This window comes from Salvelinus namaycush, chromosome 9 (genome assembly GCF_016432855.1).
Source record: "Salvelinus namaycush isolate Seneca chromosome 9, SaNama_1.0, whole genome shotgun sequence".
NCBI lineage: Eukaryota > Metazoa > Chordata > Actinopteri > Salmoniformes > Salmonidae > Salvelinus > Salvelinus namaycush.
Window position 1 is genome coordinate 32720948 of NC_052315.1, and position 14488 is coordinate 32735435.

At 43.5% G+C, this 14488-nt stretch overlaps 1 protein-coding gene across 1 annotated transcript in view; it reads right to left on the reverse strand.

Moving 5' to 3' along the window:
- The window catches only part of LOC120053242 (voltage-dependent calcium channel subunit alpha-2/delta-1), a 108233-nt gene that overhangs the window by 77038 nt on the left and 16707 nt on the right, over nt 1-14488 (reverse strand). Inside the window, exons 4-6 of the mRNA XM_039000388.1 lie at nt 14397-14456; nt 13714-13749; nt 12972-13101 (exon numbers count right to left, since the gene is read on the reverse strand). Coding sequence (XP_038856316.1) covers nt 12972-13101; nt 13714-13749; nt 14397-14456 — 226 coding nt within the window. The remainder of the gene's footprint in view (nt 1-12971; nt 13102-13713; nt 13750-14396; nt 14457-14488) is intronic.

Genomic DNA, 14488 nt, shown 5'->3' on the forward strand with positions numbered 1-14488 from the left:
TAGGGCACCTGGTTTCTGGTGTGTGTGTGTGTGTGTGTGTGCGTGCGTGTGTGAATTGAGCGATCAGAGAGGTAATCCCAACCCTGACTGAGCTGAGTCATCCACACCACCAGGGAAGAGGCTAACCAAATGAAGAATACAACATATCAGTCATATCACTCACAATCTATGTCATTATAGTCATTCACAGTCTGGGCAACTGGTTGCCTAACTTCACCCCAATTGCTTCCCTTCTTTCTTAATCTCTCTCTCCCTCTTTCTCACTGTTTCTCCCTCTTTCTCTCTCTCCCCCCCTCTCATGTAACTCAAGGGGCCACTTAATGCCTTTTTGATGGATAGCCTTCCCTCTCTCCTCTGTGCATGTGTGTGTGTGTGTGTGTGTGTGTGTGTGCATGTGTGTGTGTGTATGCCCTTACAAAAAAATCTCACTTTGACATGTGAATTGCAAGTTTTTTTATTGAACCTTTATTTAACTAGGCAAGTCAGTTAAGAGCAAATTCTTATTTACAATGATGGCCTACCCCAGCCAACTCTGAGCCAATTGTGCACCACCCTATGGGACTCCCCAATCACGGCCAGATGTGATGCAGCCTAGATTTGAACCAGGGACTATAGTGACACATCTCAGTGCCTTAGACCAGTGCACCACTCAGGAGCCCAACTCTCCCTTTAACATGTGGAATTGTAAGTTCATAAAGAAAAACAATATCATGTAAATATCAAACTTCAAATTAGATTTGTATATGTGATTGTTTTTCACAGGTGAACTTGCAATTCCACATGTGAAAGTTAAAATCCAATTTGCAGTTTCACATGTAAGAAAACTCGACATATACTCTAATGTTTGCAAACAAAGTAAATGTAAACAAACCCAGTATAACTTAGCTTTTTTTGATCCAAGATGATGTAGCAGTCAGTCGTCTTTGTCCTTCGTCTTGTCGTGTCCCTTGTATATATCTTTTTTCTATCTTTTTCTTCGCATATCTTTTTGATATATTTCAAAAAAATATATAAAATCATCATTACTCAATGCTTAGGTTTACCTCCAATGTACTCACATCCTACCATACCTTTGTCTGGACATTATGCCTTGAACCTATTCTATCGCGCAGAGAATCCTGCTCCTTTTACACTCTGTCCAAACGTACTAGACGACCAGTTCTGTTAGCCTTTAGCCGTACCCTTATCCTACTCCTCCTCTGTTCCTCTGGTGATGTAGAGGTTAATCCAGGCCCTGCAGTGCCTAGCTCCACTCCTACTCCCCAGGTGCTCTTATTTATTGACTTCTGTAACCGTAATAGCCTTGGTTTCATGCATGTTAACATTAGAAGCCTCCTCCCTAAGTGTGTTTATTCACTGCTTTAGCACACTCTGCCAACCCGGATGGCCTAGCCGTGTCTGAATCATGGCTTAGGAAGACCACAAAAACCACCTGAAATTTCCATCCCTAACTGCAACATTTTCCGTCAAGATAGAACTGCAAAGGGGGCGGTGTTGCAATCTACTGCAGAGATAGCCTGCAGAGTTCTGTCTTACTATCCAGGTCTGTACCAAAACAATTAGAGCTTCTACTTTTAAAAATCCACCTTTACAGAAACAAGTCTCTCACCGTTGTTGCTTGTTTATAGACCACCCTCTGCCCCCAGCTGTGCCCTGGCCTCATACGTGAATTGATTGCCCCCCATCTATCTTCAGAGCTCATGCTGCTAGGTGACCTAAACTGGGACATGCTTAACACCCCGGCTATCCTACAATCTAAACTTGATGCTCTCAATCTCACACAAATTATCAATGAACCCACCAGGTACAACCCCAAATCCGTAAACACGGGCACACTCATAGATATCATCCTAACCAACTTGCCCTCCAAATACACCTCTGCTGTTTTCAACCAAGATCTCAGCGATCAATGCTTCATTGCCTGCATCTGTAATGGATCTGCGGTCAAACGACCACCCCTCATCACTGTCAAACGTTCCCTAAAACACTTCAGCGAGCAAGCCTTTCTAATCAACCTGGCCCGGGTATCCTGGAAGGATATTGACCTCATCCCGTCAGTAGAGGATGCCTGGTTATTCTTTAAAAGTGCCTTCCTCACCATCTTAAATAAGCATTCCCCTTTCAATTTTTTTTTAACCAGGAACAGATATAGCCATTGGTTCTCTCCAGACCTGACTGCACTTGACCAGCACAAAAACATCCTGTGGCGTTCTTCATTAGCATCGAATAGCCCCAGTGATATGCACCTTTTCAAGGAAGAAAGGAAAAAATATACACAGGCAGTTAGGAAAGCTAAGGCAAATTTTCAAGCACAAACTCAACTCAGGTTAGCTGAAGACTGCTAGCAGTGGTTAGTTGACTACTAGCTAGTAGCTAGTAAGCTGGCTAACTTCGGTTGGGGCATTCCGGTTCCGAGGTAAATAAAAATACTTTAGAAAAAACAGATCCACACCACATTGGGTGAGGCGGGTTGCAGGAGAGTATTTTGAAGTTGAGGTTTAGAAAAATATAAAAAAGATATGCGAAGAAAAAGATAGAAAAAGATAGCACAAACTCAAAAAAAAATTCTGGGACACTGTAAAGTCCATGGAGAATAAGAGCACCTCCTCCCAGCTGCCCACTGCACTGAGGCTAGGAAACGCTGTCACCACCAATAAATCCACTATAATTGAAAATTTGAATAAGCATTTTTCTACGGCTGGCCATGCTTTCCACCTGGCTACCCTGATCAACAGCCCTGCACCCCCCACAGCAACTTGCCCAAGCCTCCCCCATTTCTCCTTCACCCAAATCCAGATAGCTGATGTTCTGAAAGAGCTGCAAAATCTGGACCCGTACAAATCAGCCGGGCTAGACAATCTGGACCCTCTCATTCTAAAATTATCTGCCGAAATTGTTGCAACCCCTATTACTAGCCTGTTCAATCTCTCTTTCGTATCGTCTGAGATTCCAAAAGATTGGAAAGCTGCCGCGGTCATCCCCCTCTTCAAAGGGGAGACATTCTAGACCCAAACTGCTACAGAGCTATATCTATCCTACCTATATCTTATCCTACCCTGCCTTTCTAAGGTCTTCGAAAGCCAAGTTAACAAACAGATCACCGACCATTTCGAATCCCACCGTACCTTCTCCGCTATGCAATCTGGTTTCAGAGCTGGTCATGGGTGCACCTCAGCCACGCTCAAGGTCCTAAACGATATCATAACCGCCATCGATAAGAGACATTACTGTGCAGCCTTATTCATCGACCTGGCCAAGGCTTACGACTCTGTCAATCATCACATTCTTATCGGCAGACTCAAAAGCCTTGGTTTCTCAAATGACTGCCTCGCCTGGTTCACCAACTACTTCTCTGATAGAGTTCAGTGTGTCAAATCGGAGGGCCTATTGTCCGGACAACTACTTCTCTGATAGAGTTCAGTGTGTCAAATCGGAGGGCCTGTTGTCCGGACCTCTGGCAGTCTCTATGGAGGTGCCACAGGGTTCAATTCTCGGGCCGACTCTCTTCTCTGCATACATCAATGATGTCGCTCTTGCTGCTGGTGATTCTCTGATCCACCTCTACGCAGACGACACCATTTTGTATACCTCTGGCCCTTCTTTGGACACGGTGTTAATTAAACCTCTTGTGGCTGAAGGGGCAGTATTGAGTAGCTTGGATGAAAGGTGCACAGAGGTGCCTAGAGTAAACGGCCTGCTCCTCAGTCATAGTTGCTAATATATGCATAGTATTATTAGTATTGGATAGAAAACACATTGAAGTTTCTAAAACTATTTGAATTATGTCTGTGAGTATAACAGAACTCATATGGCAGGCAAAAACCTGAGAAAAAATCCAAACAGGAAGTGGAAATTCTGAGGCTGGTCGAGTTTCAACCAAGATCCCATTGAAATCACAGCGAGATATGAATGAGTATTCACTTCCTATGGCTTCCACTAGATGTCAACAGTCTGTAGAACTTTGTCTGATGACGCTACTGTGAAGGGGGGCCGAAGGAGACAGGAATGAGTCACCACTGTCATGAGGTGACCATTCTTTGACCATGCGCGTTCACATGAGAGGGAGCTCCGTTCCATCGCTCATCTGAAGTCAACGTAATTCTCCGGTTGGAACGTTATTCAAGATTTATGTTAACAACATTCTAAAGATTGATTCAATACATCGTTTGACATGTTTCTACTGACTGTTATGGAACTTTTGGACATTTCGTCAGGTTTTAGTGAACGCGCTTCGTGACTTTGGAATTGTTTACCAAACGCGCTAACCAAAGTAGCTAATTGGACATAAATAACGGACATTATCGAACAAATCAAGCATTTATTGTGGACCTGGGATTCCTGGGAGTGCATTCTGATGAAGATCATCAAAGGTAAGGGAATATCTATCATGTAATTTCTGGTTTCTGTTGACTCCAACATGGAGGCTAATTTGACTATTGTTCTGAGCGCCATCTCAGATTATTGCATGGTTTGCTTTATCCGTAAAGTTTTTTTTAAATCTGACACAGCGGTTGCATTAAGGAGAGGTATATCTATAATTCCATGTGTATAACTTGTATTATCATCTACATTTATGATGAGTATTTCTGTTGAAACGATGTGGCTATGCAAAATCACTTGATGTTTTTGGAACTAGTGAATGTAACGCGCCATTGTAAACTCAGATTTTTTTATATAAATATGAACTTTATCAAACAAAACATACATGTATTATGTAACATGAAGTCCTATGAGTGTCATCTGATGAAGATCATCAAAGGTTAGTGATTATTTTTATCTCTATTTGTGCTTTTTGTGACTCCTATCTTTGGCTGGAAAAATGGCTGTGCTTATTGTGGTTTGGTGTGACCTAACATAATCGTTTGTGGTGCTTTCGCTGAAAAGCAAATTTGAAATCGGACACTTTGGTGGGATTAACAACAACATTACCTTTAAAATGGTATAAGACACATGTATATCTGAGGATTTTTAATTATGAGATTTTTGTTTTTTGAATTTGGCGCCCTGCACTTTCACTGGCTGTTGTCATATCGATTCCGTTACCGGGATCTCAGCCATAAGAAGTTAACTAACCTCCAGATGAGCTTCAATGCCATACAAACTCTCCTTCCGTGGCCTTCAACTGCTCTTACATGCGAGTAAAACTAAATGCATGCTATTCAACCGATCGCTGCCCGCACCTGCCCGCCTGTCCAGCATCACTACTCTGGACGGTTCTGACTTAGAATATGTGGACAACTACAAATACCTAGGTGTCTGGTTAGACTGTAAACTCTCCTTCCAGACTCACATAAAGCATCTCCAATCCAAAATTAAATCTAGAATCGGCTTTCTATTTCGCAACAAAGCCTACTTCACTCATGCTGCCAAACATACCCTCGTAAAACTGACCATCCTACCGATCCTCGACTTTGGCGATGTAATTTACAAAATAGCCTCCAACACTCTACTCAACAAATTGGATGCAGTCTATCACAGTGCCATCCGTTTTGTCACCAAAGCCCCATATACTACCCACCACTGCGACCTGTACGCTCTCGTTGGCTGGCCCTCGTTTCATACTCGCCGCCAAACCCACTGGCTCCAGGTCATCTACAAGTCTCTGCTAGGTAAAGCCCCACCTTATCTCAGCTCACTGGTCACCATAGCAGCACCCACTCGTAGCACGCGCTCCAGCAGGTATATCTCACTGGTCACCCCCAAAGCCAATTCTTCCTTTGGCCGTCTTTCCTTCCAGTTCTCTGCTGCCAATGACTGGAATGAACTGCAAAAATCACTGAAGCTAGAGACTCATATCTCCATCACTAGCTTTAAGCACCAGCTGTCAGAGCAGCTCACAGATCACTGCACCTGTACATAGCCCATCTGTAATATAGCCCATCCAACTACCTAATCCTCATACCATACTGTATTTATTTATTTATCTTGCTCCTTTGCACCACAGTATCTCTACTTGCACATTCATGTTCTGCACATCTACCATTCCAGTGTTTAATTGCTATATTGTAATTACTTCGCCACCATGGCCTATTTATTGCCTTACCTCCCTTATCCTACCTCATTTGCACACACTGTATTATTGACTGTATGTTTGTTTATTCCATGTGTAACTCTGTGTTTTTGTTTGTGTCGCACTGCTTTGCTTTATCTTGGCCAGGTCGCAGTTGTAAATGAGATCTTGTTCTCAACTAGCCTACCTGGTTAAATAAAGGTGAAATAAAAAAAGAAACATGGTTAAAACTATTATTTTGATATCATGGATGGTCAGTCATTGCATCCAGAATGTAGTCTCCAGCACCATCCCTCACCTTTTACTGAAACTGTGGTTGGGACACACTTTGTTCATGTTTAGATTAAGGATAGATTAAGGATTGCCACTATAAACACCTTTAATAGAGTCATAGTGTTATTATATGATGCAATCCTCGAGTGAGGGAGTTACTTTTGTGTCATTAATATCAAGTAAAGCTTCTGAAGTCGAGAACAAAATTCTTAGTATTGCAAACAAAAAGAATGATATTGAAAGCAAATCATAAACCCAAAAGTATTGATAGCGAAACAACATTTTGCAAGGATTTTTTTTCATTTGTGAGAGCAAAAAAAAACATTTTCACTGATTTTCTTTAATGATAACGCAATTAAATAAAACGCCTCCCTCTTTCCTGCAATTCTCCCTATCTTTGGTTATGTTGCCCTGACCTTTGATTTCACTGCCTTTTTTTCTAGTTGCAAGGTTTTGCACATTCATTCCAGCAACATAGCACCCTGCATCCCACTGCTGGTTTACTCTGAAGCAGAGCAAGGTTGATCCTGGTTGCTTCCTGGATGGGAGACCAGATGTAGCTGGAAGTGGTGAAAAAGAATAATGTGAAAATGTTTTTCTTCATTTTTCTTCATTGTGTTCACACATTTGTCAGAATTTTTTATAATTGTTTGCATATATCTTTTTAATGGTTTGTACACAGTTTGAGGTTTTGATCCACACTGATGAGGATATGAGAGGCAGGTGGATGGACACAGGTGGTGAGTGGAGAAGAAGGGAGAGTGATGTGTGTGTGTGTGTGTGTGTGTGTGTGTGTGTGTGTGTGTGTGTGTGTGTGTGTGTGTGTGTGTGTGTGTGTGTGTGTGTGTGTGTGTGTGTGTGTGTGTGTGTGCGTGTGTATTTGTGCATATGAGTGTGTAGGGGGCCTTCATTATAAAAACATTACATTCATACATTGCATTGTGGGGATGTGATCTGAATTAATGTGGTGTCTCTCTATCTCTCTGTGAAATACTTTACAACTATAGTCTTTGGGTCTCTTACTTCAGTCACACCTTGGACAATTCCATTGGTTATCTTGTGCCTAACAAGCCAAATCAAGCTCATATCAAGCAATACAAAATGTAAAAGGTTCAGGTCGGCAGCATATTGGCAAAAAACGCAGCAGAAACTCAGAGACTGCTGGAGCATGTTCCTGTAAGTTTGGTATAGATGATCAATGCTCAAGAGGGTGATCCTAAAGATTTCTCTGTATTGGATTGCTTGTTTAACATTTTCTGAGGCAGCAATGGGAGGTCTGACTATGGCTCCTGCCCATTAGTGAGTTCATAGTTCTGTCACGCCCTGACCTTAGAGAGCCTTTTTATGTCTCTATTTGGTTTGGTCAGGGTGCGATTTGGGTGGGCATTCTATGTTCTTTATTTCTTTGTTTCTGGCCGAGTGTGGTTCCCAATCAGAGGCAGCTGTCTATCGTTGTCTCTGATTGGGGATCATACTTAGGCAGCCCTTTTTCCCACCTGTGATTGTGGGTAGTTGTCTATGTGTAGTGGCCTGCGAGCACTACGTAGCTTTACGTTCGTTTGTTATTTCTTGTTTTGTTGGCGACATTATAAATAAACAAAAATGTACGCTCACGACGCTGCGCCTTGGTCGATCATTTCGACGAGCGTGACAGAACTACCCACCACAAAAGGACCAAGCAGCGTGGAGAAGGGGACTCATGGACTTGGGAGGAAATCCTGCACGGTAAAGGACCCTGGAGGCAGGCTGGGGAATATCGCTGTCCAAAGGAGGAATTAAAGGCAGCGAAGGAGGAGCGGCGACGGTATGAGGAGGCAAGTCATCGAAGCAGGCACGAGGGGCAGCCCCCCCCCCCCCCCCCCCGAGGGGCACACGGGGAGATTGGCGGAGTCAGGTTATAGACCTGAGTCAACTCCCCGTGCTTACCGCAAGGAGCGTGGTACTGGTTAGGCACCGTGTTATGCGGTAAAGTGCACGGTGTCTCCAGTGCGCGTGCACAGCCCGGTGCGCTCGGAGCCATCTCTCCGCAAGTGCCACGCTAGAGTGGGCATCTAGCCAGGGCGGATTGTGCCAGCTCAGCGCTCTTGGTCTCCGGTGCGCAGTTTCGGCCCAGGGTATCCTGCGCCGTCTCTGCGCACTGTGTTTCCGGTGCGCTGTGACTGCTCAGTGCGTCCTATGCCTGCGCTCCGCCCGTGCCGGGCTAAAGTGGGCATTCAGCCAAGAGGAGCGGTGCCAGGGATAAGCACCAGATCTCCAGTGCTCCCCCACAGCCCGGTTCATTCTGTGCCTGCTCCCAGAACCAGGCCTCCTGTATGTCTCCCCAGCCTGGTGAGCCCTGTGGCAGCCCCACGCACCAGGCTGCCTATACGTCTCCTCCCTCCAGTGATGATCCATGGCACGAAGCCTCCAGTGATGATCCATGGCACGAAGCATCCAGTGATGATCCATGGCACGGAGCCTCCAGTGATGATCCATGGCACGGAGCCTCCAGTGATGATCCATGGCACGGAGCCTCCAGTGATGATCCATGGCACGGAGCCTCCAGTAATGATCCATGGCCCGGAGCCTGCAGTGAGGATCCATGGCATGAAGCCTCCAGCGTCGGTCCCCAGTCCGGAGCCTCCAGCGACGGTCCCCAGTCCGGGGCCTCCAGCGACGGTCCCCAGTCCGGGGCCTCCAGCGACGGTCCCCAGTCTGGGGCCTCCAGCGACGGTCCCCAGTCCGGAAGTGTGTGGGCAGAACTGAAAAAGCGTGTGTGAGTAAGGACTGCCTACAAACCTGATTCAGTTACACCAGCTCTGTCAGGAGGAATGGGCCAACATTCACCCAACTTATTGGAAGCTTGTGGAAGGCTACCTGAAACGTTTGACAAAGTTAAACATTTCAAAGGCAATGCTACCAAATACTAATTGAGTGTATGTAAACTTCTGACCCACTGGGAATGTGATGAAAGAAATACAAACTAAAGTAAATAATTCTCTCTACTATTACTCTGTCATTACACATTCTTTAAAAAAAGTGGTGATCCTAACTGACCTAAAACAGGGAATTTTTACTCTGATTAAATGTCAGGAATTGTGAAAAACTGAGTTTAAATGTATTTGGCTAAGGTGTATGTAAACTTCCGACTTCAACTGTATATATATATATATATATATATATATATATATATATATATATATTCTCTCTCTCTCGCTCTGTTTACTGATTTCTATGAGGATTATAAATAGCAACAGCTTGTACTATTACCCAGTAGGCCACTGGGCTGACACAAACTCATTACGATCCACCAATCACAAATCTTAGCCCCCCCCCAGAGAACGCAGGAGGAAACATGGCAACAAGCCCCGACCCCTGCCAGCAGAGTCTGGGAAGGGACAAGATAAACACACACTCTAGCTTACACAGACACCTGCACACACACACATACTAATTTCCCACATGCACCCTCTCCCTCTCTGTGAGGTCAGTAGTGGGTAACCTTGGATCCAGACGCTATCTCAGCAGGCCGAGGTGCATGCTGAAGGAGTGACTCCATCCTGCTGCCTCTACGTGTGAGGGCTGACGCAACACACCACACGCTATTGACCCTACACACAAACACACTGACTCAGTAACGAACACCCACACGTGCGCAAGTAAGTCCAATCACACACACACACGAACACACACAGAAAGCAGCACACCGATCAATATTAGACAAAGCAGCCAGATTTAATGTCAGAAGGACTCAGGAGACACACCTTTCAGACAGCAGGTAAATACTAGTGAAACACACTGCTACCAACCAACCCATTATTTTTCTAAACTAATCCAATCTATAAGGGGTTGGAATTATTGCCCCGCTACTGAGATGGTTGTTCCAGTTTAGATGATTTAGTTAGTCTTACTTGTCAAGGTCTTCACCACAGCAGTCATTCTGAATGCAGGTTGTGGGTGATACAATAGTCAAATTGTTGGATATCCTCCCTCTGGTTGGATTCTGATATAATTACTAAACACTTCACAAACCAGCATATTATGATTTGCAGGTATGAGCTGTATACCATAAAGGTAACTTGGATTAACAACCAGAATTAACTACAGATAGTGTCTTGCAAAAGTATTCATCCCCCTTGGTGTTTTCACTATTTTGCTGCATTTCCGTCTGTAATTGAAATAGATTTTTATTTGGATTGCATGTAATGGACATGCACAAAATAGTCCAAATTGTTGAAGTGAAATGAAAAAAATAGTATTTTAAAAAAAACTGAAAAGTGGTGATTGCATATGTATTCACCCCCTTTGCTATGAAGCCCCTAAATAAGATATGGTGCAACCAATTACCTTCAGAAGCCACATAATTAGATTGCACACAGGTGGACTTTATTTAACTAAGTGTCACATGATCTCAGTATACTTATATATACAGACCTGTTCTGAAAGGCCCCAGAGTCTGCAACACCACTAAGCAAGGGGCACCACCAAGCAAGCGGCACCATGAAGACCAAAGAGCTCTCCAAACAGGTCAGGGACAAAGTTGTGGAGAAGTGCAGATCAGGGTTGGGCTATAAAACAATATCTGAAACTTTGAACATCCCGTGGCACACCATTAAATCCATTATAAAAAAAATTGAAAGAATATGGCACAACAACAAATCTGCCAAGAGAGGGCCGCCCACCGAACTCACGGACCAGGCAAGGAGGGCATTAATCAGAGAGGCAACAAAGATAACCATGAAAGGGCTGCAAAGCACCACAGCGGAGTTCTGAGTATCTGTCCATAGGACCCATTTAAGCCGTACACTCCACAGAGCTGGGCATTACGGAAGAGTGGCCAGAAAAAAGCCATTGCTTAAAAAAAAAATAAGCAAACACGTTTTGTGTTTACCAAAAGACATGTGGGAGACTCCCCAAATATATGGAAGAAGGTACTCTGGTCAGATGAGACTAAAATGTAGCTTTTAGGCCATCAAGGAAAATGCTATGTCTGGTGCAAACCCAACACCTCTCATCACCCCGAGAACACCATCCCCCACAGTTAAGCATGGTGGTGGCAGCATCATGCAGGGGGATGTTTTTCCATCTGCAGGGACTGGGAAACTGGTCAGAATTGAAGGAATGATGGATGGCGCTAAATACGGGGAAATTCTTGAGGGAAACCTGTTTCAGTCATCCAGAGATTTGAGACTGGGATGGAGGTTCACCTTCCAGCAGGACAATGACCCTAAGCATACTGCTAAAGCAACACCCGAGTGGTTTAAGGGGAAACATTTAAATGTCTTGTAATGGCCTAGTCAAAGCCCAGACCTCAATCCAATTGAGAATTTGTGGTATGACTTAAAGATTGCTGTACACCAACAGAACCCATCCAACTTGAAGGAGCTGGAGCAGTTTTGCCTTGAAGAATGGGCAAAAATCCCAGTGGCTAGATGTGCCAAGCTTATAGAGAAATACCATACCATAACATATTTTTGATTATTTCTTGTTTGTTTCACAAGAAAAAATATGTTGCATCTTCAAAGTGGAAGGCATGTTGTGTACATCAAATGATACAAATCCCCCCCCCCCCCCCCCCCCCATAAATCTATTTTAATTCCAGGTTGTAAGGCAACAAAATAGGAAAAATACCAAGGGGGTGAATACTTTCACAAGCCACTGTATTCTGGTTCATTAAGTAAGCTAAACTTAGATAGTGTTTTGGGTTGTTGAGTTAATTACACCATGCCCATTCAAGGTTAGCTTTCTGAAAAATATTTTTATTTTATTTGGACAAGTTAGCTGGCTAACTCATTGATCCTGCTTTGTTGTATACCCATCTGATGTTCCTCATTAGTCAGGATTTTCAGACCACAATGTTGAGAATAACTAGACCTTGTGAAATGTATAATACATTGGCCATGAAGGGCTTACTTTCAATTTAAAAAAATTCAGTTAGGCAGTCACTTGGTAAATGCTTCTGGACTGAAACTTAATGAATGCAACAACCATGTCTCTGTCACTAATAAACACAGTCATGTGTGTGTATTGGTCAAATTCACTCACAAGGCATGCTGGGAAATATGAAAATAAGACTTTACACCCTACAGTGTTAACCCCCCCCAAATACTGTAAAACTACGTGTTGTTCCGTAACACAAAAAAAACGCAAAACCCATGGCGTTAGGGAACCAACACTCTAGGGGTGTTTGTTTTTCAACACTTTGAAAAATATTGGTTTAACACTTTTTCAATGGGTCACATATTACATTTAACACTAGGTGTTAGAGTTCTGATCTAAAATTGTCCGTGCATGACCCCAAGGTCCTTTTCCAGTTAAAGACACATAAAGAATATAAACATAAATATGTTGCTCTGCTGTTAATAAAGGTACCATTTATCTAGGGATTTGTACAGTCTGTGTCATATCTATGGTTACGCTGTGTGTGTGTTTATGGAGGGGGGTGTAGTGTGTGTGTGCGCGTTCATGCATACATACGTGCATGTGTGTATAGTGCACGTATGTGTTTGTGTGTGTGTACCAGAGGAGGCTGGTGGGGGGAGCTATATGAGGACGGGCTCATTGTAATGGCGGTAATAGAATAATTGGTAACGGTATCAAACACATCAAACCACATGTTTGATTCTGTACCATTTATTAGATTCCAGCCATTACAATGAGCCCATCTTCCTATAGCTCCTCCCACCAGCCTCATCTGGTGTGTACTCACAGCCATCGTAGATGTCAGTAGGGATGTGTACAGCAGTGTCGTTATCAGAGGTGAAGCGTTTAAACAACGGGTCCTCCTTAAAGGCTGGCCTGATCCGGTTCTTCCTACCCTCTGTGTGATTCACCTCCAACTAGAAGAGAGGAAAGGAGAATATTAGACAGTGATTTATAACAGACTACAACCTATGTCCACATATTGTATATGTATGAAACAGGGAGGCTAAGACCAAGTAGATGTACATGTCAAATCCACCGTCCCTCATTAGACGCATGTCTAGTTATTATACTACACCGGTTTAGAGAAATAAATGGTGTGTGGAGAAGGCTGGGTTAAACCTGCCTCATTTTCAAGCCAAAACATGTTTAGCCCAAACTCTGTGGATTAACATGGGGTAGGAAAAGACTCCTAATAAAGCAACAGTAGCAGCTCATACATCTCAAATGTCAATTAAAGTGGAAGCACACCAGGGACCTTTTCACCTAAGAGAGAGGAAGAGGGGCAGGGGATATTTAGACAGGGAGGGAGAGAGGGAGGTGTAAGAGAGGAAGAGAGAAAGGGAATGACGAGGTAGGAAAAGAGGGAGAGCAAAGAGTGAAAAGAGTGAGTTGGAAAGAGAGGCGGGAGCTGTCGTAGACCAAACCACTAGTCTTTTTCTGAGTGAGATTGTGGGTTGATTATAGATACAGCTCTGTGTGAGACCCATTTTTTCATTCATTGGCAGAAAAGGAATAAAAATACTCACATTGTCCTTTGCATTGTAGTAAACAATGTCACCATCCTGTAACAAATGACACAAATATCCCTAGTGAGCATTTTGTGTGTGTGTGCGTGTGTGTGTGTATGTGTGTTTGTTGGAGAGAGTTTCAAGTTTTATTAGTCGTATGTACGGGACACATACAGACACATACATCATTCAGCGAAATGCTTATTTACAGGTTCCTTCTCGACAACAATAAAAAATAGTAAAAGATAAAAGAGAGAGAGAGAGAAGCGGTAATTGTGAGGTAGAGGCCATCTGTGGACATAAGTGGTTTAATGGCCCACAATATGTCATGAATAATAACAGTTAAATCTCTTGATGACAACAGCATTAAACCATATTGGTTCAACTATTATTAAACAAGATATATGGCCGCTAACTCAAGCGTGCCAGTGTTTGTGAGTGTGAGTGGATGTGTGTGTGTGCGTTGAAACCCTATATTCCCTCCTTTTTAGCACATAAAGAGAGCAGTAATAAGACACCATGTACTGTAGAGTCATCTGAGGTTGCCGTCTCTCAGCCAATGGGTGGTGAATGTTCCAGTACTAAACAGATGCCACACATTACCCACATTCGTATTACACATTGGTGGTGGGAGGGGCAAGTTACACTTACAGTATATCATGTAACTGTAATGTTGGTTATAATTACAATCACAGTTTTACCGCATACTCATCCTCCCACTGGTGTTCCATCTGAAAGTTCTCAGCAGCCGTGGCCAGAGTCTAGAAAACACAAAGATAACACGCTAAAAATG